General features: G+C 44.6%; 1 protein-coding gene, 1 long non-coding RNA gene and 1 gene segment (V, D, J or C); 1 reads left to right on the top strand and 2 right to left on the bottom strand.

Annotated features, from left to right (window-relative positions):
* Positions 1–7,309, top strand: part of LOC120992154 (free fatty acid receptor 2-like) — a 65,924-nt gene extending 58,615 nt beyond the window's left edge. For both annotated transcript variants that reach the window (XM_040420941.1, XM_040420933.1), the window contains one exon: positions 5,884–7,309. In XM_040420941.1, the coding sequence (XP_040276875.1) occupies positions 5,900–6,871 (972 nt within the window). In that variant the 5' untranslated portion in view covers positions 5,884–5,899 and the 3' untranslated portion in view covers positions 6,872–7,309. The remainder of the gene's footprint in view (positions 1–5,883) is intronic.
* Positions 7,310–10,583: 3,274 nt separating this feature from the next.
* LOC120986793 lies at positions 10,584–11,412 on the bottom strand. Its single transcript, XR_005775794.1, has 3 exons — positions 10,969–11,412; positions 10,744–10,830; positions 10,584–10,618 (listed from the first exon to the last, which is right to left on the bottom strand). It is a non-coding gene; the product is annotated as an uncharacterized LOC120986793 (long non-coding RNA).
* Positions 11,413–13,325: 1,913 nt separating this feature from the next.
* Positions 13,326–14,974, bottom strand: LOC120994331. The segment is given in 3 exon segments: positions 13,326–13,348; positions 13,463–13,798; positions 14,914–14,974. Coding segments are annotated over 3 exon segments (420 nt in total).
* Positions 14,975–27,177: the final 12,203 nt, after the last annotated feature.

Here is a 27,177-nt window from a genome sequence, read left to right as displayed (position 1 = left end):
ACTCATCAGACAGCCACTCATCAGACGGACAGTCATCAGACAGCCACTCATCAGACAGCCACTCATCAGACGGACACTCATCAGACAGCCACTCATCAGACGGACACTCATCAGGCGGCCACTCATCAGACGGCTACTCATCAGACAGCCACTCATCAGACGGACACTCATCAGACGGACACTCATCAGACAGCCACTCATCAGACGGACACTCATCAGGCGGCCACTCATCAGACGGCTACTCATCAGATGCCCACTCATCAGACGGCCACTCATCAGACGCCCACTCATCAGATGGCCACTCATCAGACGGCTACTCATCAGATGCCCACTCATCAGACGGCCACTCATCAGACGCCCACTCATCAGATGGCCACTCATCAGACGGCCACTAGAGGCGCTTCCTAGTCCAGTGTTGCACAATGTGTAACACTGGCATTCATGCTAAACAATCCTCATAGAAATGCATTGATTCAAAGCATCTCTATGAAGCCGCGCATGCGCAGTAGCCTCCCAATGCTTCCCTATGGGAAAGCAGTGGGTTGGCTATGATATACTCACACACTGCACCTTCCTGTGACTTGCATATTGCTGTAGAGCTTGCGATACTCACACACTGCACTTTTCTATGCATTTTATTGCTGAGGTGATCTGTGATGTACTTGCACATTGCACATGACTGTGAGTTACATTGCTGTGGAGCTCTGCCATACACTGAGTCTGAGATACGCTTGTGTTATGGTGGAGGGTGTGATTTTTATATTTTTTTAAATAGTAAACATTTATTTTGAACATAGTGAAGAGAAATTCTGTACCAAGTGTAGGTGATGTGGGCGGCGCAATATGTGGGTGGGGCTGTGTGTGGGTGTGGCTTGAGGGTGGGCGGGGACACAGGAGCCCCATAATCTCCTATTGCTTGTGGGCCCCATGAGTTGCGCCAGATGAACACGACGACGGCACGGTGGAAGGTGGAGTGGAGGACAAATGGGAGGATAGAGGAGAAGAGGCAGGACGTGGAGTGCCGGGAGTGTGGCTTTGTGGGTTCTGATAGTGTTGCTCCCACTGGGCTCGGTGATGGGAGGCCAGGTGCCTTCTTAAGGCGGTCGTCCCTAGGTGAGTGTTGGGCTTACCGCGACTTATGTGTTGACAGATGGCATCACTATTATCAACAGCTGTCATGTTAAAAAAGCCCACACTGTGGAGCCATGTGCCAGCATCCTGGGAGCGCCAGATGTGACCGTGCATGGTGGATGGCTCGACTCAGATACATTTGCAGTCTGCTTTTTGCCTCCTGTGTCCTGCGAGTTCTGCCTGCTTCTACTCCTTCTCCTCCGTATCTGCTGCTCCGTCTCTCCCTCTGAACTCCCCTCCTTTTCCTCTCTTGTGGACACCCACGTGACGTCCATCGACACGTCATCATCGTCACCTTCACCACCACTGACATTAGAGATCTCGGAGTAGGCAGCAACAGCGGGGACCTCCCTCCTTGGGCTGATCTGGGTACTGTCGTCAGACCGCTGGGTGGCGGCCGTTGATACCGTTGAAGGTCTTGTAATGGATGGGAAAATAATTCCTCTGACTCGAGTGGAGGGGCTATGGCGGTGGTGTCTTTGGGGGTGGACACAGCAGAGAGTGACGAGTGTGCAGATCCAGAAGATGAGGATGAGCCACTCAACCAAGTCTGGTGCGTCCTTTGACATAATCGCACAACCTTCTCCAACTTCCCACTTAGGCTCCGGCCTGGTGCACCTGCCCGACCCCTACTACCCCTGCGGAATGGCTTGCCTCTTCCTCTGCCTGTCATTTTCAAAATGACCCTGTGCCAAAGTCCCTAGAGAAGAGCAGTATTTGTGGAAGCAGGTATATAGCACCCCTGCCTCAATCATTTTTTTTTTTTTTGGGGGGGGGGGGGCAGGTAAATCACACTCATTGCAATTAGTTGTTCCAATAGCGTTTGTCCCTCTATATAGCTGCGGTATCGCAGCAGAACCGCACACAACTGCTGCACAATACAAATGCACTATAATATACTTTCTATGTTAGAAAGTATATTATAAGTATATCACACCCCTCTGTGTATCACACCTATCGATAGCACACCTATACCAGTCCTTAAAAGGACTTTTGTGGCCCTATTAGCTAGCGATTTGTGTCCCTAACAGCCTGTCCTGCTCCACACAGCAACCTCTCCCTACACTGGCAAAAGACTGAATGGAAAATGGCGGCTAGATCAGGTATATTTATAAGGTAGGGGGTACGTCCATGGGCTGAAACGTCTCAATTGGCTGTCCTGTCCCACCTGATGGATGTGTCATGGGTCAAAGTTCTTCACAATGTAAAAGAATATGGCGCGGACATCTCCATATGTTCGGTGAACCGTGAACGAGCAATGTTCACCGCGAAACGACTGCCGGACGAACCGCAAGGCCATCTCTATTGATTTGTAGTCATACGGTCAGTGCAACTGTTATGTTGAACATGACACCTGTCAGAAGGCAGCATGTTATAGAGCAGGAGGAGCTGAGCAGATTGATATAATATATATATATAGTTTTATGTGAGAATATTCAGTAGAGCCTATATTGAGTGAAATTCCTTGACTTTCTTTCGGATGCCAAGGATACAGCAGCTCCCTCCTCCTGCTCCAGGTGTTCAGAGAATCCCGCTCCAAGATGGAAATAATTTAGAAAAGAAAAAGCAGATGGAGGGGCGCTCGTTTCCACTCTCCGGGTGAGCAGGAAATGACTCGTTGCATCAGTCTGTGCCAGCAAACCTAGGTGACGAACAGGTGATTGCCTGCTCACAATGTACACTCACCTAAAGAATTATTAGTGCCCCCATACTAATACGGTGTTGGACCCCCTTTTGCCTTCAGAACTGCCTTAATTCTACGTGGCATTGATTCCACAAGGTGCTGATAGCATTCTTTAGAAATGTTGATCCATATTGATAGGATAGCATCTTGCAGTTGATGGAGAGATTTGAGGGATGCACATCCAGGGCACGAAGCTCCCGTTCCACCACATCCCAAAGATGCTCTATTGGGTTGAGATCTGGTGACTGTGGGGCCATTTTAGTACAGTGAACTCATTGTCACGTTCAAGAAACCAATGTGAAATGATTCGAGCTTTGTGACATGGTGCATTATCCTGCTGGAAGTAGCCATCAGAGGATGGATACATGTTCTCCTTCTGTTTACGCCAAATTCGGACTCTACCATTTGAATGTCTCAACAGAAATCGAGACTCATCAGACCAGGCAACATTTTTCCAGTCTTCAACAGTCCAATTTTGGTGAGCTTGTGCAAATTGTAGCCTCTTTTTCCTATTTGTAGTGGAGATGAGTGGTACCCGGTGGGGTCTACTGCTGTTGTAGCCCATCCGCCTCAAGGTTGTGCGTGTTGTGGCTTCACAAATGCTTTTCTGCATACCTCGGTTGTAACGAGTGGTTATTTCAGTCAACGTTGCTCTTCTATCAGCTTGAATCAGTCGGCCCATTCTCCTCTGACCTCTAGCATCCACAAGGCATTTTTGCCCACAGGACTGCCGCATACTGGATGTTTTTCCCTTTTCACACCATTCTTTGTAAACCCTAGAAATGGTTGTGCGTGAAAATCCCAGTAACTGAGCAGATTGTGAAATACTCAGACCGGCCCGTCTGGCACCAACAACCATGCCACGCTCAAAATTGCTTAAATCACCTTTCTTTCCCATTCTGACATTCAGTTTGGAGTTCAGGAGATTGTCTTGACCAGGAGCTCCCCCCTAAATGCATTGAAGCAACTGCCATGTGATTGGTTGACTAGATAATCGCATTAATGAGAAATAGAACAGGTGTTCCTAATAATTCTTTAGGTGAGTGTAATGTGTGAATGTCACGTATATTATATAGTATTCCTATACCTGAGAGTGGAAACGAGCGCCCCTCAATCTGCTTTTTCTATTCTAAATTATTGACAGCTATGTTTTCATACATAGTCATAGAAGGAAGGCTGTCAATCACTGATTAGCCCCGCCCACTGAACTATAGAACAGTATAAATTTGCCTGAACAATTTCCCATAAAACTCACGGGGGTCATTTGTTAAGACCAGCGTTTTAGATGCCGGTCTTAATAACCCTGTGCACTGGCGGTGGATCCGTTGAAGTTGGGGGCGTGTACCTGCACAGACTCGCTCTACCCAATCAGTGCTGCCATTTTCAGACTGGGCAGGTACACACCCCCAACTGGTTACCGCCCCTCTGTACCCTTACTGCAGACTGCTAACAATCCATTCATACCAAATATCAGAAGATCGCTGCGAGGTTATAGAGCAGCGGCTCAGTGTCCTTTTATACTTATTCCTGTGTTAGTTGTCTGTGTATTAATTTCAATTTAAACTTTGTATATTAATTCCGATTGTAACTATATGGGCCGACAACTTGTGGTGCGTCATTTCCAGTGCGTTCCAGCGTGGAACGCACGCGGAAACCGGAGGTGACATCGCTAGAAGCCTTTTTGGCTTTTTTTTTCTTGTCTATTTAAATACCACCTTTTGTTATTGTATTTATATCTGCTCCTGATGAAGGGGACCCACTATTAGGCCCCGAAACGCGCTAAGCTTCCTCTTCTCCCCTACCCTGGCTTTGGAATAAAATAAAAAGTTCAGGATACACTGTTGAGTGTTTGCTGTCCTATTCTGACATCTCTACAGGCGACGGAGGTGTGGTGTGGGTGTCTTGAGCTTTATCCCACATTACCCTCCTGGGTGAAGTGAGTCATTAACATTTTGGCTTTGATTTTATAATAATATTTGATTTTATATGAATCTATTCTGATTGTAACACATAATTTTCTATATGTGTAAGTATTGCTACTCTATATCTCTATCCTTTGAGATACAAGGAAACAAGTCTATATAGATTACATTATACGGGTCTCTATGATCCACCCCATAGCCTCTATCTGATTATCTCCTAGGGAATTTGGCGCCTCCTCTTTTGGTCTTTTTCAGCATGTTTCACGCACCACTATCCTCATACGGCTCGAAAGCCCAGTTATTGGCTCGCTGGTTGACTACATCTTCTTAGTTTCCTCCTCCACTTGAGACGTTTCCCAGTGAACAGGATCCTGTTTAGGCGAAGGAAGGAAACCATAGCTATTTTGTGCTATGAACAATTACACATTGTGCGCCCCTTGTTTAACCACCTGGTAGGACATAAGGTTGGCCTGACCCTTGGCCAAGATCTTTCTGACCTCTTCCCCAAATAATGCCATGCCACCAACTATAGCCTCTCTCTACATCTTAAAGGGTTCGGCCCATGAACATTTATCACTTATCTACAGGATAAGTGATAAATGTATCACAGTCGCAGTCACCGGGACGCCCATCAGTCAAAAGAACAGGGGCATCCTCTGTGTGAATGGAGAAGAAGTGAACATGTGTGACCACCACTTCATTTAGTTCTAGGCTATCTCCATCAATCCCATTGAGGTGAAGAACATGGCACTCCATTCACATAGGGGCCAAGTAGACTCACGTTCTCATGATTGTTTGAGGTCCCAGCAGTCAGACCCCCCCTCCCCATGATCATACACTTATAGGCTATAAATGTTTGTGGGTTGACTCCATACACATTAGATAATTGTTGGCTGAACTTGCCAATTAAACGTAGGATTGTACAACAATCTAATGGTATGAGGGTTCCTGATTCTTCTCTGCAGCATGCATGTGTACGGGAGGGTATTGACGAATAGCTGTTGGCCGAATGTAAGGTGTGGCCAGCTTTGCAATAAACCATCCCGTCATGGGGACTCATTTGATTTTTTTTTTACCTTCCCTTGTAGAGCATTTCTGTTGCATTTAAACATTATTCATTTGACCTTCTCTCATTTTGCTTTCTAGAGATTATGAAGTCACTATGGCGCCAGCAGCGGAAGACAAATACATGCACTTGGCCATATACATTATAACGATTGTAACGGGCTTTCCTGCCAACCTCCTTGCCCTTCACGCACTGATCCGGAAGCTACGCATCAAAGCCACCCCCAATGCCATTCTGCTCCTCAACCTGACCATATCCGACTTATCCTTCTTGGCTTTTCTCCCTTTCAAAGTTACAGAGGTTGTGCAAGGCCAGTGGTCAATGCCCTCCTTCCTTTGCCCACTCAGTGGCCTCTTCTACTTCAGCACCATCTACTCTAGCACGTTGTTCCTCACCGCGGTCAGTGTGGAGCGGTACCTTGGTGTCGCCTTCCCCCTCAAGTACAAGCTCTACCGCAAGCCAAGCTATGCGGTGGTCATTAGTGTCTTCCTATGGATCTGCTCGTTTGCCCATTGTAGCATTGTCTACATCACGGAATACCACCAAGCTTCCAACGTGAGCAGTAATAAGCTTGTTTGCTATGATAACTTCACCGAGAAGCAGCTGGAGGTTCTGCTGCCATTCCGTCTAGAGCTGGGACTTCTCTTCTTCTGCCTTCCTTTTATTATAACCTGTTTCTGCTATGGAAGCTTCATCAGGATCCTCATATCTTCTCCACACATCCATAAGGACAAGAAGCAGAGAGCCATTGGTCTGGTCCTTACCACTCTCTGTGTTTTTGCCATATGTTTTGCCCCCTACAACATCTCACACTTGGTTGGATTTGTACAGAAGAAGAACTTAAGATGGAGGGAAAAGGCTTTGCTCTTAAGTACGTTCAATGCAAGTCTGGACCCTGTCATCTTCTACTTCTCCTCCACCGCCGTCCAACACTCGTGCAAGTGCTGCTTGGTGAAGCTAAAGATTTGCCATCCCAGTCCAGCTCTACATAGAATAATGGACAAGCAGAGCATCAAGCTGGGTCATCCACAGCTGTCGGACAGCCAGATATACAGTTCGAAGTACTGACCCTGGAATCCTATTTATTCTTGTGTTGTAGACCTGTTGGAGGTAATGTTGTAGTACGGGCATGATGTTTACATTGGGTTTCAATAGGGGTGTCCATACAGGTGGCAGCTGTTCATACTACCACTTCCACTTATTTGCACCTATCCATTGCAGATGTGGAAAGCAGAAAGACCACAGTCCCCCATGAGTTAACATCATGGTGACTATGATGGGAAACTGAGATGAGGTCAACCTGAGATGGATCCCATTGCAGCTACATGCGCTGCCTCATGACCTTGGATTTTGACACAACCCTCATTGATGGTGGCATCTTCTTTCACATCATTGGAGTAATTCAGACTTGCAAAAATTGTGTTCTGTAGTAGACCAAATTCTCAAGGTTATGCAATGATGTCTATGATTGGCTGACCACCATAACCTATGACCAAAGGTCTGACCTCCAATAGATGATGACATGTGTAATAAAGATGCTATTTGTTTCTGTACTTGTTGCATTGTTTTTAGTTAGACAGCCCCTTTCCCTTCTCCTGCAGCCCTCCCCCACCCTCAATCTAGAAGCAGGGAGCTGTATACTTCCGTTTCCCTCAAGATGGCTCCCAACTGTCCTGTCTTTCACAGGACTGGCAACAAAACTGGTCTCATAAGGGTCAGAGCTTATGCAAGTGTGCCCATTTCTGGGAGGCTTTATGGCTGAGGGGTTAAAATGTCCTGTAAATGGGGGTTCAAATGTTGGGAGTTATGCATCTATAATATATAAAAAGTGAGTAAGTTATCTCTCTTCTGGTATTGTTGGTGGTCTGGTCTTTCCTGACCTCTTCTGGTACTGTCAGTGATGTCATCCCGCCTCGCCTATCTATCTCCAACAGTACAGTAGACCTCTTCTGGTACTGTCAGTGATGTCATCCTGCCTATCAGGTCTCCAGCAATACAATTGGCCATGTCATCCCACCTATCCATCTCCAGCAGTACAGTAGACCTATTCTGGTACTGTTGATGACGTCATCCTGCCTATGTAGTCACCAGCAGTACAGTAGACCTCTTCTGGTACTCTTGGTTGTGTTATCCTGCCTATCTAGTCTCCAGCAGTAAAGTAGACCTCTTCTGATACTGTCGATTGTGTCATCCTGCCTATCTAATGTCCAGCAGTACACTAGACTTCTTCTGGTACTGTCAGTGATGTCATCCTGCCTCGCCTATCTATCTCCAACAGTACAGTAGACCTCTTCTAGTACTGTCAGTGATGTCATATTGAGGAGCCTCGTGGAGCAGAATGGTGCCCCAGGCGGTACAGTCGCTCCTCTGTACACTTTTATGTCTTTTTGATCTTTAGTTCTTCAGTACAGCAGATGAAGGAGACAATTATTAGATTACTGACCTAATCCAGAAACATTGGCTTCTTCTTCCGTCTCTTATGGTCTTTTAATGTGACCCCAGCAAGTAATGGAGGTAATTGTCATCGGTGTCGGACGCGGCTCCCAATTTGTAACACCAAGAACAGAGATGGAAAATTAGATTTTGCAGTTGCCATCACAATTCAGTTACCAGGGAGCAGCTGCTGGATTCACGAGGCTCACCGCAAAAATAGGGAACATTTCCACCTAAAATATAATGATCCCCATTTATCACATTTCCTAGAGTCTCCTGCTATTGCCACCCGTATAAATGTCCTGTGCAGCCAGGTATCAATGGGAAAGCTGAGGAAAAACTAAAATCACTGCTATTACTATTCCTACATTCACCCAGCTTTCCCAAAGTCCTGATCTACCTAGCTGTGACATAAAAAATAAAAAAAAATATAGGAAACCATATTATTTGCAATAATACGAGGGCTTACTGCATACATTTATACAGTGGAGTCAATAATAAATCAGTATGCATTATGCTCCGGAGCTCCCTCTAGTGGTGGCTGAAGGATTTCATTATTTACCTCAATGGTGTAAACAAAATATTGACACCTATAAAGACATAAAAGCAAAATTATCGGACCAGGATTTTGGGCCTGAGAAGGGCATTGTGTTCAAGGAGGAGATTCACAGATTTAAATTGAAGAGGGGGGGGGGGGGGGTGAGATGGGGATTCTTTTTAAATTGATCAGTATTGGCTATGACGACAGAACTACCCAAAGTTTCAGTTCCAAACACTTTTAATTGCATGCTCCAATATCCGAGATACTATTATATGGACAAAAGATACTAAGCGAATTATTGGCGGAGATCACATGGCGTCAACCAGCGCTGCGTATAATATTAGTGCCGGGGGCTGCGCGGTTCTGGTCCTGGGTGGAGATGTAAAAGACTGCAAAAGAAAGGCACCCGATAAAGATGCAGCCAAAAGCCAATAATTGGGTATTTGTTTCAGGGTCCATTCACACGTCCGCAAAATGGGTCCGCATCCGTTCCGCAATTTTGCGGAACGGGTGCAGACCCATTCATGTTCAATGGGGCCGGAATGTGCTGTCCGCATCCGCATTTGCCGATCCGCACTTCCGTTTCCGCCAAAAAATAGAACTTGTCTTATTCTTGTCCGCAATTGCAGACAAGATTAGTCATTTTCTATTATAGTGCCGGCGATGTGCGGTCCGCAATTTGCGGATCCGCAGAACACTTACGGACGTGTGAATGGACCCTTAAAGAGGATCTTTCATTGCAATAAAAAATCTAAACTAAGCATACAGACATGGAGAGCGGGGCCCAGGGTTCTCCCTGCACTTACTATTATCCCTGGGCGCCGCTCCGTTCTCCCGGTATAGGCTCCGGTATCTTCAGATTTTCGGCTGCCGGCGTCTCCTTCTTCCAGGCTGTAGCGCTGGCCAATCGCAGCGCTCAGCTCATAGCCTGATAGGGTTTTTTTCTCCCAGGCTATGAGCTGAGCGCTGCGATTGGCCAGCACTCCAGCCTGGGAGAAGGAGACGCCGGCAGCCGAAAATCTGAAGATACCGGAGCCTATACCGGGAGAACGGAGCGGCGCCCAGGGATAATAGTAAGTGCAGGGAGAACCCTGGGCGCCGCTCTCCATGTCTGTATGCTTAGTTTAGATTTTTTATTGTAATGAAAGGTCCTTTTTAATGCGCTCTCCTTTCCCCTCCCCCACACCCTACATACTATCCTACAAGGGCTCTTTTTTAAGGCCAATTTGGCCATCTTGGCCCCAAACATATCCGACCCATGTATTATATAATTTTCAGATCTTGCATATATATATATCTATCTACATGTTGACTGTTTCCATAACTACCATGGACTAAAATGGAGAAGTCCGTAGACACTAACCTAGTCGAAGCCCCCCCCTCCCCCCCCAGGAGGAATGGGGGTCAGGAGACTACATTTCCAATATCAACCATAATTAGAATAAAAATAAAGGAATACAAAGATGTCTTAGAAGGAGCTAGCCTTCTTACTGATGGTTTCCAAGTCACATTGGAATTTTTTTTCATACGAAAAAAAAAAATTTTTTGCTGACTATGGGATCAGCAACTTTCGGCACTCCAGCTGTTGTGAAACTACAATTCCCAGCATGCTCTATTCATTTCTTTAGGAGTTCTGAGAAGAACAGAACAGGTATGCACGCTGGGAGTTGTAGTTTCACAACAGCTGGAGTGCCGGAGGTTGCCTACCCCTGCGCTAGTTCACTTTACAAAACCGTCCATGGCCTTCTCTATAGATGGCCTGGTATTTCGGATTACGTGGGTGAATTTACTCACATCTTGGATCTTGCACTTTTCTCATTTAGTTTTGCGTCCCTTTTGTACTAGACATAAAAAAGTAGAAAACATAAGACTTTATCAAGAGAAAAATGTATAAAAAGAATCTAGATGATAGCCCTGAAATGGGTGGTCACCATTTATAATTCATAAACCACTAAACACATCTTACTTGTAAGAAGGATAACGATCGTTAGGCCAAGTATGAGAGCGATTTTAAGAATGTTCAGATATTCGACAAGTTGATAGCTGGAAATATCTAGAAAAATAAATGCATACAAAAAAAAAATTATGAAAAAGATACAAAGAAGATAAATGTAACCTAAAGGATGTACTGCCATCTACAGGCAAAACTCTGCAATTACATCCAACATCATCTGATGCCCGGCAGACTCACTGTGAGAGTAGTTGGCATATAATGGCGTAGTGAGGGATATATGCTGGACAACGCAGGATACCGTCAGCAGGTTGGTTTTCACTATTGCCGGTAAGACAAGGTGACGAGTAGCTTGAATGTCGCCATATTCTGACTCCCATATTTCTAAAGGTCCAGGATCAGGAAAGTCAATAATATCATTGCTGTGCCAGCTTACAGCAATGCCCGGTGGGTGGTAGCCGGATGTTCGACACGTCAAGGTCACGTCTTCCTGTGACTTGGTGGATACCTTCAGGTAAATCTCTGGTTGTGATGGATGAGCTGAGGGCAGAGAAAGACAAAGTTAAACAATAACCTAAAGATGGGAGTTGTAGTCCTAAAAGGTATGAATGAGGCATGGGACAGTCCGTGCCCACTGAAAATGTAGAGTCTTATCTGGTGCCCTACGTACATACAGCATTAGGATCAGATGCTCCGGGAATACAGATCAGAATTTCTGTCCACTGAAAGCATAGCCGGATCTGATGCAAACTGCATATATGCCATGATATCATGTACACCTAGGTGGGTACCTATGTACCCATATTTACTCCGCCGAGGTGGAATCTCATCATTCTAGCCCCCAGTGCGTCTTTTATTATTTTTACTCACTATTTCTATAACCAGCAATAATGCGGTGAATATGTGGTCATCTCTGGTGCCAAGTAATTTGGTTAAATCACAGCTGATGCCCAATAGATATACAATCTTGTGCCCACTTTCAAATGTGCAGTCTTATCTGGTGCCAAATGTATATGTGGAATGATATCCAATGCCCAGTATATATGTAGAATGATATCCGATGCCCATTGTATATGTAGAGTGATATCTGGTGCCCAGTGTATATGTAGAGTGATATCTGGTGCCCAGTGTATATGTAGAATCATATCCGGTGCCCAGTGTATATGTAGAGTGATATCCGGTGCCCAGTGTATCTGTAGGATGATATCCGGTGCCCAGTGTATATGTAGAATGATATCCGGTGCCCAGTGTATCTGTAGCATGATATCCAGTGCCCAGTGTATATGTAGGATGATATCCGGTGCCCAGTGTATATGTAGAATGATATCTGGTGCCCAGTGTATATGTAGGATGATATCCGGTGCCCAGTGTATCTGTAGGATGATATCCGGTGCCCAGTGTATATGTGGAATGATATCCGGTGCCCAGTGTATATGTAGGATGATATCCGGTGCCCAGTGTATCTGTAGGATGATATCCGGTAGCCAGTGTATATGTAGGATGATATCTGGTGCCCAGTGTATATGTAGGATGATATCCGGTGCCCAGTGTATATGTAGAATGATATCCGGTGGCCAGTGTATATGTAGAATGATATCCGGTGCCCAGTGTATATGTAGAGTGATATCTGGTGCCCAGTGTATATGTAGGATGATATCCGGTGCCCAGTGTATCTGTAGGATGATATCCGGTGCCCAGTGTATATGTAGGATGATATCCGGTGCCCAGTGTATATGTAGAATGATATCTGGTGCCCAGAGTATATGTAGGATGATATCCGGTGCCCAGTGTATATGTGGGATGATATCCGGTGCCCAGTGTATCTGTAGGATGATATCCGGTGCCCAGTGTATATGTAGAATGATATCCGGTGCCCAGTGTATCTGTAGCATGATATCCAGTGCCCAGTGTATATGTAGGATGATATTCGGTGCCCAGTGTATTTGTAAAATGATATTCGGTGCCCAGTGTATTTGTGGGATGATATCCGGTGCCCAGTGTATATGTAGAATGATATCCGGTGCCCAGTGTATATGTAGAATGATATTCGGTGCCCAGTGTATATGTGGGATGATATCCGGTGCCCAGTGTATATGTAGAATGATATCCGGTGCCCAGTGTATATGTAGAATGATATTCGGTGCCGAGTATATATGTAGAATGATATCTGGTGCCGAGTGTATATGTAGGATGATATCCGGTGCCCAGTGTATCTGTAGAATGATATTCGGTGCCCAGTGTATATGTGGGATGATATCCGGTGCCCAGTGTATATGTAGAATGATATCCGGTGCCCAGTGTATATGTAGAATGATATTCGGTGCCCAGTGTATATGTGGGATGATATCCGGTGCCCAGTGTATATGTAGAATGATATCCGGTGCCCAGTGTATATGTAGAATCACATCTGGCCACAATCATAGCAGGCCGCAGAAAAGCTAGCTCGGCCCAGGTACAGTCATATCTGGTGCCCAGTTTATATGCAGAGATTTCTATGGTGTAGAACATTCTGCTGGAATAAATCAAATACTGTATGTTATAAAGACTTTATTCTACAGGAAGATTTATATTGGGTTGTGGACACACTTTTTAATAACTCATTCTGTAGACTTGATGGCACCTAGACAAATAAGATTGTGTCCATTGGTGGACAACGGCAAGAGCATCAGTACATGCCCAGCACTTCTCAATCCCAATGATATGCTTCATTACTCAGTGAAGGGTGTTCACATACCGTACACAATGAGGCTGGTGCCGGGCCCCTGTTCCTCTGCCTCCTCCCACATGTGCACCTTGCAGAAGTAGATCCCAGCATCTTCCTGGGTGACGTTACTGATGAGCAATGATACATCTCCTTCACTCAGGAAAGTCTTAGGATCGGCAAGAGAGAAGCGGTTTCTCAGAGGAATGACATGGCTGGTGCTCATGTTCCCATCTAGTTGAGTTTTGTGCCACGACACGGCACCTTTACTATTGGATTCCCCAGAGAAAAAGCACCCCAGCTTGGCATGCTGCCCCTGAGTGACGACCAGAGACGGAGGGGATTGGAACACTTTTAGATCAAACAACCCTGGGGTGAAAAACTGTGGGTTAGTAATCTTGACCCACTGGCCGAAAACATAGATGTGATGAAAAGAACTTAAGTAGTCAATAACTTAAGTAGTCAATAACATACATAGTCAAGATCATACTGTACAATTAAAGAACGTAGTCAAAAACTTAGCCAAGAACATAATATAATATTAAGAATTTACATAGTCAAGAGCTTATGTGGTCAAAGACATACATAGTCAAGAACATACTTGGAAAAGGAGTTGTATAGTCAAAACCTTACATTGGAAGAGGATACAAAGTCAAGAACTTACATAGTCTAGAACATACATTGTGAAGAACTTACATAGTCAAGAACATGCATTGAGAAGAACTTACATAGTCTAGAACATACATTGTGAAGAACTTACAAAGTCAAAAGCGATACATTACGAAGATTATAGTCAAGAATTTATACAGACAAGAACTTACTTGGAAAAGAGCTTACAAAGTCAAGACCATACACTGGAAAGAACTTACATAGTCAAGCACATACATTGTGAAGAGCAAAGTCAAAAACTTAGTCATGAAAAAAATGTCTATGGAGATGCTGAGTGAAAATACCGATCCAGACCACTTACCTGCAATACTACTCATGTAATCGGCATATAACAGTCCTTATTCCAGCTCTCAGACTCTCTTTTTACCATATAGCAGGAAACCCCCATCTCCTTAAATTCTGCTCCTTTATTAGAAAATATTAACCCCTTCCTACACTACCTCGTAAAAGTGTTTAATACACAGTGATGTACTGGGTAGGAGCTGTACCCGCGCCATCACTTACAGGTGCCCACTGTATTACAGAACAGGCACCCGCTCTAATAGCTGGGACCAAAAATCACTCTGATCTAGGCTGCAGCTATCGATTATTTGAGTAATCAAGTATTCTACCGATTAATCCAATGATTAATTGAGTACTCTAATAAGAAAAAACTAATTAAAATGTTTTATATAAAAACTCATCAGCCCCCCAGTGCTATCAGTTGCCTCCCCCCCCAGTTCCCCCTCCAATTCAATTAGTTCCTCCAGCAGTGCCACCGCTCCCCCACCTAGCCATCAGTGCCCAGCCGCAGCGCCAGTTAACTAAATACTTACCTTTCTTGTAGGGGTGATGCCGACACTCCAGAGATCTTCCATCCTCTTCTTCACACAGCATCAGGTCATAGTGCGCGCTTATGTGCACTACGTCCTGACGATGTGTGCAGCAATGTGCGGGCAGGCGGGTGACCAAGGAGAGCAAGTAATAGCAAGCTATTCATTCACTCTCCGTGGTCACATGGCCCAAACAAATCATCGATGCATAGAATTTGCATCGAGGATTTTTTTATGTCAAGTTAATCGATTAATTCGACAAATGGTTTCAGCCCTACTCTGATCCCAGTTGTTTAACCTTTTAGATGCCAAAGTCAACATAAATCACCTTTTATTTTGCATACAAATGACTGCATTTACATAAAAAAAATATAAGAAAAAAAAGCTATATATAATTGGTATAGAAAAAATGACTGGGCACACCTAGGATATTTAGTAGCTGGTGTTTATTGTTACTCAAATGTAAAATATGGATCCAATAGGGGGATGTACAACATATAATTTAATGGTGTGTACTTAAATGGTTAAAACGTTACCTATAGATAAAACAATATTCAAGGCAGATATTCTGTGTATTCTGCGGCCGAGGTGCTGCTGAATTGGTTACCCAATAGTGGTGTTGTGATCCAACAGCCTCATCTCAGACGCATTATAAACAGAAATGCTGAATGGGTAAAATGTGGCAATAAATAGATAATATAACACAATGTTAATAAAACTTATTGGGTGATAAAGGAATTACAAAGTAAAAAATATTTTAAATTAAAGATAATATTGTACAGTAAATTGGCGGTAATCAGATGCAGTGATACTTTGCTCCGTCACTGACTCAGCGGCGTCCCGCTTTCAGTCAGAAAAGGAATCCAGCGATAGGTAATAGTTAGTGAAGGAACGCTCTTACCAAGGTTGGAGGGATCTCACAGGTCAGAGAAACCTCTGCCGTCTGTCGGAACTTTTACTCCCGATTTTCTTGTTGCGGTCAGGTGAAGAACCCGTAGTGAGTAGTATGGATCACCTGTTAGCAGTTGGATTTTCTGCACGAGGTCCCGCTTGTTGAAATCTGGATGAGATGTCCCAGCTTTTCGGGCAAAAGTTTCAGACCGGCTTTGTTTCGTAAGGCGGCTCAGAGTTGTTCCTTAATAAGTTCAATGCGGTGCACTCGCATAGAGTTGGGGGGTCAGACCAGACGCGTTTCGGGGCTAGAGTATCCCCTTCCTCAGTGGCTCTTATTACGGGTTCTTCATACTACTCACTACGGGTTCTTCACCTGACCGCAACAAGAAAATCGGGAGTAAAAGTTCCGACAGACGGCAGAGGTTTCTCTGACCTGTGAGATCCCTCCAACCTTGGTAAGAGCGTTCCTTCACTAACTATTACCTATCGCTGGATTCCTTTTCTGACTGAAAGCGGGACGCCGCTGAGTCAGTGACGGAGCAAAGTATCACTGCATCTGATTACCGCCAATTTACTGTACAATATTATCTTTTACTCCAAATTGGCTACCAATATTAGTGGGACTTGACTATATTCGGATTTCTTGAGGACAACTTTTTACATCATCCGGTGTTTATACATTTTTTACTTTGTAATTCCTTTATCACCCAATAAGTTTTATTAACATTGTGTTATATTATCTATTTATTGCCACATTTTACCCATTCAGCATTTCTGTTTATAATGCGTCTGAGATGAGGCTGTTGGATCACAACACCACTATTGGGTAACCAATTCAGCAGCACCTCGGCCGCAGAATACACAGAATATCTGCCTTGAATATTGTTTTATCTATAGGTAACGTTTTAACCATTTAAGTACACACCATTAAATTATATGTTGTACATCCCCCTATTGGATCCATATTTTACATTTGAGTAACAATAAACACCAGCTACTAAATATCTTTTCTATATTTCTGTCTTCCTTAGCAGCGGGGTGACGCTGCAAGACTGTGAGCACCCTGGTTGGCGGTTCAACCATCCTGTGCATCCAACTAATATATTACAATTATATATAATTGGTATCACCACGTCCATAACGACCCATACGATAAAAAGACCCAGCTCCATCAGCAGGAAAATTAATGTTATGGGCCTTTAAAGGTGGAGAAACTTATTTAAAAAATATTTGCAAAAAATTAACATAAAAAATTCACCCCCCCTAAAAAAATAATTATAATCCATATTACAACACATTAGATGTGACCCAAATGATGGCAATAAAAAGCACAAACTCATCCTTACTACCTGTAGACGATAGGATGGACTTACCACCCTGACATTGCCGTATTTACACCAGACTTGCAGAAACGTTTTAGGTAAAATTTGGCTAAATTGCTCAAAAATCGCTCAGAAATAAAGAACCTCTGCCATATAGACACTTCATTTGGTCTTGACACAGTCCTACTTTGGATCCATTCCCTAGAATTCAAGCCAACCAAAACCGGTTTGATCACTCGGCTTAGACCGGCAGCCAAGCTGCTCCGAACCCGCCTCCATTCACCAGATATCTCGATTTGAAGAGCTTTAGGCTGGGTTCACACTTGAGCGTTTTACAGCGCGTTCAAACGCGCTGTAAAACGCTCAACACATGAAAACCAATGCTTCCCTATGGCCCTGGTTCTCACGTGAGCGTTTTACAGCGCGTTTGAACGCGCTGAAAAACGCCCTACGCTCAAACAAGTTCTTGAGCTTCTTTGGGGCGTTTTGACGCGCGTTTGTGGCCATAGGACACTGCAGTCAATCACACAAACGCGCGTTTACTATTGCAAAAAACGTGCATAAAAACGTGCGACAAAAACGCGCGTTAAACGCGCATATCAAATACGCTCAGGTCTGAACCCAGCCTTATGGTTGGGAATCTGAAGGCAGACAAAGGTTCCTTAGTATTTGGGGTGATTGAATCACTTACAGTCAGTTTTAAGTTCTGACGTCTTCAGGACCGACCTCACCAAGCTCCTCCACCTCGGCTTGTACTTTGCTTTCCTCTTCTTAGCAAAACTTGATTCACGATCTGGCCCAACTTTAACTACATATTGTCCCTTTGTGTTTTTTCTTTAATCATTGTGTTCTATATCTATGTTATCCTTTGTTCCAGTTAACATGGTGGTTTATACAACATATGCCCATCTGAGCCCCCTGTAATCTTGACTCTGCCACAATGGAGAGGTTTTCCACTGTTTGTGTCAAAAACTTCCAGTAAAAAGAAATTTGACAAAATGAGAACATAGTCAAGAACATATGTAGTCAAGGTCAAACAATGCTAAGAACAGTCAAGAACAAACAGTCAATAACATAGTTAAGAACATACTCAAGAAAATACATTGTCAACATATATAGTCAAGAAAATATATGTAGTTAAGAACATGCATTTTAAAAAATTACATAGTTAAGAACATGTTTAGTCAAGAACATGTATAAAACATGTATAACAAAGAACATACATAGTACAGAACATAACATGGTCAAGAACCTGTATCATCAAGGAACTACTTAGTCAAGAACATAGATAATCTTAGATAATCAAGAACATGTACAGTTAAGAAAATATACAGTGAAGAGCATACATAGTCAAAACATATATAGTCAAGCAGATACGTGGTAAGTGCCCACAAATGTAAGGCAGAAACTTTTGGATCAGTCTTCTAGATCATGGTGACCTCTTTCAGGGGGTCTTATTCTCTTTCTCTATTTGCTTATGTTTTGCTTTGACCTGGGTTTTCTCATAATTCATCCCTTGGTTCTTCTGGTTGACCTTGGTTCGGTCAAGGGCTCAAATGTGTCCTGAGTTCAATGGCATTCTCCAGGATCTTCTTCAACACCAGCACTTTTACTCACTTTACTCCATACACTATGCACCACATTACCAGCTTATTGTCTGGCAGGTTGTGGTAGCAGAAACCGGCAGATTATTGGCACAACAATGTCAGGTCCTCGACACATCAGCATGTTGGCACCTGGTGAACAGTGTGAGAACAATCTCATCTAACAAGAGGTCATCTATCCAGATCCAGCCACCTGAGACCTTCAAATTGAAGAACCAGTTTAAGAGCATACCATTCCCATAATCTCAAATTTCTGATAATCCAGCCAGCCCTTAAACCAGAGCATTCTAGATTGTCGGAATTTAACGATTCATATTAAATTGTATTCACTTACCTCAACCCCACCCAGAGCCTGCACCACTTACCTGATGGAAGCAACTGTACCAAGAACAGGACCCTGATGAGGACCGGCGTCTGATCCATGATGCAAAGTCGTACACTATGTTCTCTGACTTCTCCAGCAACCAGACATATTTTAACCCCCGTCTTGAGGGGAGGGGGAGCTGGAAATGGGGTGGGCTACCATCGCTGAAGACTTCTACTGTGGTTAGCAACATGAACCTTAATTCTGCTGACACTGCCATCATCAGACCAAGACCCAATTTCCAGGACACCGCAGGAGCTTGCAGGCGAGCTGAAGATTTATGTCATGCTCTTACACAACTATTACTGACGCCTTGTGCATTTTTGCAGTCTGTGTAGAGAATTGCTTAAAGGGGTTGTCCAGGAATTACTAACAAGACCCGAAAAACTGCGCCACCCCTGTCCACAGGTTGTGTGCAATATTGCAGCTCAGCTACATTCACTTCAATGGAGCTGACCTTCAGTATCAGGCGCAAACCATAAGTAGGGGTGATATTGTTTCTGTAAAAAAATTGCCATAAAAAAAAATCCTGGACGAACCCTTTAAATGTTAACCCTGCCCCTTTATTGAGGCTCCTCCCCTCAACCAATCTGCAGCAGCCAACTGTTAATCTTGCAGGTGGTTGCGTGCGCCTTTTAATCACACTAATGGATATCTGTCATGTGCTGTGGACATTCTGCCTGCAAATCTGCAGAGGATCTGCGACATGTGAATGCACACCAAGGGTACACCGACGAGCAAAAGGGTAACAATGTTTAGAACTGTTGACTTTTAGGCTCTATATCTCACCATCCACTACAGCTTGGAACGTGAGACCCCCATCATTTTATAGACAATCATCTTGGCTATCTCATACAGTGTCTTGCAAAAGTATTCACCCCCTTGACTTTTTTCGTGTTTTGGTGCCTCACAAACTGGAATTAACATGGATTGTTTGAGGATTTGCATCAAGTAATTTACAGAACATGCCGACAACTTTGAAGATGTTTTTTTTTTTTATTGTGAAGCAAACAACAATTAAGGCCTCTTTCACACTTGCGTTGTCCGGATCCGGCGTGTACTCCACTTGCCGGAATTACACGCCGGATCCGGAAAAACGCAAGTGTACTGAAAGCATTTGAAGACGGATCCGTCTTCAAAATGCGTTCAGTGTTACTATGGCAGCCAGGACGCTATTAAAGTCCTGGCTGCCATAGTAGTAGTGGGGAGCGGTATACTTACAGTCCGTGCGGCTCCCCGGGCGCTCCAGAGTGACGTCAGAGCGCCCCATGCGCATGGATGACGTGTCCAATGCGATCACATGATCCATGCGCTTGGGGCGCCCTGACGTCACTCTGGAGCGCCCGGGGAGCCGCACGGACGGTAAGTATACTGCTCCCCCGCTCCCCGCTACACTTTACCATGGCTGCCAGGACTTTAGCGTCCTGGTAGCCATGGTAACCACTCTGAAAAAGCTAAATGTAGGCTCCGGCAATGCGCCGAAACGACGTTTAGCTTAAGGCCGGATCCGGATCAATGCCTTTCAATGGGCATTAATCCCGGATCCGGCCTTGCGGCAAGTGTTCCGGATTTTTGGCCGGAGCAAAAAGCGCAGCATTCTGCGGTATTTTCTCCGGCCAGAATACGTTCCGTACCGGAACTGAAGACATCCTGATGCATCCTGAACGGATTTCTCTCCATTCAGAATGCATTAGGATAAAACTGATCAGGATTCTTCCGGCATAGAGCCCCGACGACGGAACTCTATGCCGGAAGAAAAGAACGCAAGTGTGAAAGAGCCCTAAGACAAAATAACAGAAAAGGTCAATGTGCATAACTATTCACCCCCCTAAAGTCTATACTTTGTAGAGCCACCTTTTGCGGCAATCACAGCTCCAAGTCACTTTGGATAAGTCTCTATGAGCAGTTGCCACATCTTACCGCTGGGATTGTTGCCCATTCCTCCTTGCAGAACGGCTCCAGCTCCTTCAGGTTGGATGTTTGCGCTTGTGAACAGCAATCTTCAAGTCTGACCACAGATCTTCTATTGGATTGAGATCCGGGCTGTGACTCGGCCATTCCAACACATTTACATGTTTCCCCTTAAACCACTCAAGTGTCGCTTTAGCCGTGTGTTTGGGGTTATTGTCCTGCTGGATGGTGAACCTCCGTCCTCGCCTCAGATCACGCACAGAGGGGTGCAGGTTCTGCTGAAGAAAATCCCTGTATTTAGCACCATCCATCTTTCCCTACCCTCTGACCAGTTTCCCAGTCCCACCCCCCCAGTATGATGCTGCCACCACCATGTTTCACTGTGGGGATGGTGTTCTTTGGGTGATGTGATGTGTTGGGTTTGCGCCAGACATAGCGTTTTCTTTGATGGCCGAAAAGTTCAATTTTAGTCTCCTCAGACCAGAGCACCTTCCTCCATATATTTTGGGAGTCTCCCACAGGCCTTTTCGCAAACTCACAACGTGCCTTATTGTTTTTTGCTGAAAGTAATGGTTTTCTTCTGGCCACTCTGCCATAAAGCCCAACTGGACTGTACGGCTTATTGTCGTCCTATGTACAGATCCTCCAGTCTCTGCTGTGGAACTCTGCAGCTCCTCCAGGGTTACCTTAGGTCTCTGTGCTGCCTCTCGGATTAATGCCCTCCTTGCCCGGTCCTTGAGTTTTGGTGGACGGCCGTCTCTTGGCAGGTTTGCTGTTGTGCCATGTTCTTTCCATTTGGTTATGATAGATTTGATGGTGCTCCTGGGGATCATCAATGATTTGGATATTTTTTTATAACCTAACCCTGAGTTGTACTTCTCAACAACATTGTCCCTTACTTGTTTGGAGAGTTCCTTGGTCTTCATGGCAGTGTTTGGTTAGTGATGCCTCTTGCTTAGGTGTTGCAGCCTCTCGGGCCTTTCCAAAAAGGTGTGTATATGTAATGACAGATCATGTGACACTTAGATTGCACACAGGTGACATCATTTCACTAAGTATGTGACTTCTGAAGGTAATTGGTTGCATCAGAGCTTTTTATGGGCTTCCTAACACATACACACATGCCAATTTTCTGTTTTCTAATACTTATTTATATATTTTTCTGATTTTACTTCACCGACTTAGACTATTGTGTTCTGATCCATCACATAAAATTCAGATTAACAAAACATTGAACTTAAGGCTGTAATGTACCAAAATAAGAAAAAAGTCAAGGGGGTGAATACTTTTGCAAGGCACTGTACATACATTGGATGTGCAGCTATTTAGCATATGATTAGTTCTGCAGATTCTTCTCATGTAACTGCATTCTTACTGTTTTGCTCCTGGTGGTGGAACAATCTTCTTCTTCTTGTAGACTACAAATTACAACCTGTCCTCACATTCCCTAATAGCTCAGTGTGTTATTAGGTTGATTCCCAAGCGAAAGGTCACTGGTCAAATCCAGGAGCAGCCATGAAGAAGATTTTCAGAGAAAGGAGAAACAGCCTCATCCAGTTCATCATCGATGATGGTATCTCGGCTAAGAAAATTGCTAAACTGCATCATGTGAGTGCCATGACAGCTGGAGAAATACGAAATGAAGTCCATCCATTCCAAAGCCAAGAGGTGGACGTCCAGAAAAAATATCAGAGTCAACAAGCCGGCTCATCATAAGGTCTACCAGTTCTGGGGTGACAAACCAGGCAGTGGAGGCAGCTCGTATGCTTCATAGTAGTAAGATCACAGACGTCCATGAAAGCACCGTGCGAATCGCATGGAATGGTGGCCCGAGAAAGGGTGAAGAAGCCTCAACTTTAATATCGTCATAAAAAGCAACAGCTGAAGTTTGCAAAAAACTCCGGACAGTAGAAAATTGGAAACGGGTGATATGGAGAGATGAGACTGATGGGTGCAAATGGGTCTGGAGGAAACAAGGGAGAAGGGGGCCAACACATCGGGGAAATTATAGGTGGAGGAAGCCTGAAGATATGAGGTTGTATCAGAGCCAAAAGGTGTTGGATACTTGACCAAGATCGATGGTGGACTCAATGCTAAGCTATATGTGAGTATCCTACAAGACGAGTTACTTCCTACACTCGAGTACTATGGGTATGAAAAGGACGACATAGCGTTCGAGCAGGACAACGACCCGAAACATACCTGGAGATTGGTGAAGAAATGGTTCAATGACAATGAAGTAGAGGTGCTGGATCGGCCCCCAGAACTCAACCCCATCAAACTCTTGTGGGTAGAGTTGAAGAAAAAGCTATCTAGTTACCCAAGCGAATCTACCAATATGACCAACATTGGGAACGTGTAGAAGAGACCTGGGAAAAGATTTCGGTCGAGACATTCTTGAATCTGATGGAGGGCATGTCCAGAAGGGTTCAGGCCGTGCTGAAAGCCAAAGGTGGATTCACAAAGTACTAACAAAATAAGAAAAATGTCAGTAAGAGAATGCATGAGAAGAATCTGCAGAACTAATCATATGCTCAATAGTTGTCCAGAGTATGTGTATGAGGTAGCCGAGATGATGTCTATAGGATGATGGGAGTCTCACGTGTGAAGCTGTAGTGGATGGTAAGATGTGGAGCATGAAAGTCAGAAGTTCTAAACACCGTTACCCTTTTGTATATTCACACATAGCGGTTGTCTTTGCAGCAGTGTTTGAAACGGTCGGGATTTTTGGATTCAAGAAGCCGCAAAAATCTGTCTGTTTACACTCTAGAGCCACCACTAGGGGGAGCTCAGTACAAAGAGATTTTTACAGCTTCTATTTAAATCAATGGTAACTGTATACCTTCCTATGCACTGAGCTCCCCCTAGTGGTGGCTCCAGGCAGACAGAGTTATAATATACTGTGAGATGCGAAGCAGATTGATCAGTTGTGTAAATACATTGAGACATATAACATTCAACATGGGGCCAATCACATTTGGCCCCAGAGCTTCATTAATATTCATGGATCCTCCTTTACACGTGGAAGTGGCCAAAAGGTGGGTCCATGGTTGAATATATGATTATTAATGAGGTGGCGACCTATGAAATGGGACAGACCCCTCCTGATGTCTCAGAAGAGCATAAGAGGTCACATGACACCCCTTGCCGTTACCAAGGAGACAAGGGGCAGGGCTTATTGTCTGCTGCATGTCATGACATCAGCTGTCCTGACAGGATTCTTCTAGCTTCCATGGTGTCGGAAGGCGGGGGTTAATTTATTCTGGGCTCCTCACTTTTAGTTTGGCTTGAATATATGAATATTAATGAGGCGGCACCCTATGAACCAAGTGCCACTGTTTATGCCTCAGAAATCTGAGGGATCTACTTATCCAATTAACAGCGTAGTAACGGGTCACATGACCCAAACTCTTCCTGTTACCGAGGAGACAAGGGGCATGGCTTATTGCCCAGTTCATGGAGTGACTCTCCTGACAGGAGTCTTCTTGCTTCTATGGAGTCAATTTCTACAGGGCTCCTAATTGGTAGTTTGGCTTGAATATATGAATATTAATGAGGAGACACTGTATGGGCCAAGTCCCACCCCCTGACTCCACACAAACCTGAGGGATCTACTTAGCCAATTAGCAGCATATTAAGAAGTCACATGACCTAAACTCTTCCTGTTACCGAGGAGACAAGGGGCAGGGCTTATTGCCCAGTTCATGGAGTGACTCTCCTGACAGGAGTCTTCTTGTTTCTATGGAGTCAATTTCTACAGGGCTCCTAATTGGTAGTTTGGCTTGAATATATGAATATTAATGAGGAGACACTGTATGGGCCAAGTCCCACCCCCTGACTCCACACAAACCTGAAGGATCTACTTAGCCAATTAGCAGCATATTAAGAAGTCACATGACCTAAACTCTTCCTGTTACCGAGGAGACAAGGGGGCGGGGCTTACTTTCTAGCCAACTGGCACTTCAGTCCACGTCAGGACGCCCCACGGGCTCTGCTGACAGGAGTCTTCTGTTTCCTATGGAGTCAGGAGGCGGAGTTCCTTTCTTCTGGCCCCCTTATTGGTATTTTGGGGGGCCGTCTAACCGATGTGATAGTAACCAATGGTTCAGATGCTATATTGGTGGCCCGACCAATCAGGAGCCTGGACATCTGTGAGTATGCGGGAGGGGGCAGGGCCAAGACTGGCGGTAACCGTTACTGCGCCACAACGTCGGGGGTGGAGACATTAAATAACTGACAGTCAGAGGCTTATACCCCGATCCCTCATTAACCCCTCGTTATCACCTCTGATCCCTCATTAACCTCTCGTTATCTGCACTGATCCTTCATTAACCCCTCATTCCACCATTATCACCTTTGATCCCTCATTAACACCTCTGATCCCTCATTAACCCCTCGTTACCACCCTTATCCCTCATTAACCCCTTGTTATCACCCCCAATTCCTCATTAACCATTCATTATCACCCTTGATTTCTTATTAACCCTTCATTATCACCCTGATCCCTCATTAACCCCTCATTAACCTCTCGCTATCTGCGCTCATCCTTCATTAACCCCCCATTCTATCATTAACCCCTCATTATCACCTTTGATCCCTCATTAACACCTCTGATCCCTCATTAACCCCTTGATCCCTCATTAACCCCTTGTTACCACCCTGATCCCTCATTAACCTCTCGTTACCACCCTGATCCCTCATTATCACACCCCCCCCGTTTCATCATTAACCCCTTATCACCTCTCATCCTTCATTAACCCCTCGTTACCACCCCCCCATTCAAGTTGATTTAACATCCATGTGTATACGCGTGGGGATTCCAAGTAATTTAACCCATCAAATGCCGCGCTCAAAAGCCCCGTGACATCCCACTGGTCAGAGAGGAAGGAGCTCCCACGGATCCTCCCGATGCAATGGCGAGGTGTTCAGCAGGCCCCAGCCCGGCCATCTTATCACTCCTACAGACAGGGTTAATAGATGGCGCATTATGTCAGCGTTAAAAAAGAAATTAAATGACAATAAGAAAATTGTAAAAAAATAAACTGTAAAAAAGTTTTTTTTTAAATTAAGCAATGAAGGGAAAAAAAAATTATAGAATGCTTTATTAAATAAGAAATAAAATGCACGAACATCTGGTATTGCCGCGTCAGTAACGACCTGGATATTAAAAGTGACGCGTTAATTGTCCCGCGGGGTAAACACTGTAAAAACAAAACTGAAATAACAAAGACAAGGACGACGCTTCTGGTAAAAAAAACAAAAAAAAACAAAAGCAAAATGACTCGGCCGCAAAATCGAGCCCTGGATACGGAAAATGAAAAAAGATCTTTGGCGGCAAAAACGCAAGTGATTTAAACAACATCATAATAATTTTATTGCGCAAAAGTGAAAAAACAAACTGTAAACGTGGTATCACCGTGATTGGTGACCTGCAAAATAAAGGTAACGGCGCAAAAACAAACCACAAAAAAAAATTACAAATTTTAAAAATTGCTGTAGCCTCAATGGCCACTGTGTCCGGTGAGTTGTCACCCAGCTTTCCTAGACTCCTGAACAGCTCAGCACTCTGGATGGAGTCTATGGGAAGCTAAAATAAAAAATAAATTAAAAAAATTGGGGAGATATACATATCCGACTAGCACTAGGACCATGGACAGAGCAGCGCCTCCGCCTCCCAAGCCCGACAGCGCTTCCCCCATCACGTGGTAAATGCATGTCACATGACGCAGAGCTCACAGCCCCGCCCCTCTCCTAAGCTTGTGTGGGCGGAGCCAACATGTCTTTGTTCAAACTCATGCGCGATCCCGCGTCTTTTTGGCGCTTTTTCACGCGTTTATTTTTTTTTTTTATGACGCGAGTGAAGGATAAGCTCGCGTCTTACGTACGATGGTTAGTTTAGCAACCGACTATCAATAAACGCAGAAGACGTGCAGCTTTGCGTCTGTCACTGGCAGTGTGGGAAATGGTGTCCGTCCTGTAGAAAAAACACGAAAAATAAACAGAATCACTGTAAAAACAAACAAATCCCCCCCAAAAAATAAAAATCTAAATAAACATGCCCGACCACTACTGAAAATGACATAAAATTAACGTGAAACCAAGGTCCGCCCGCCCGCCTCTGTCCATGCGCCACAGACCGCGCTAAACTCACTAGAACTTTGCGGCTGCTGCT

Source organism: Bufo bufo, chromosome 1 (assembly GCF_905171765.1).
Source record: "Bufo bufo chromosome 1, aBufBuf1.1, whole genome shotgun sequence".
Classification (NCBI taxonomy): domain Eukaryota; kingdom Metazoa; phylum Chordata; class Amphibia; order Anura; family Bufonidae; genus Bufo; species Bufo bufo.
Note: the sequence above shows the minus strand (reverse complement) of the source record. Positions and strands in the feature narration are given on the sequence as shown.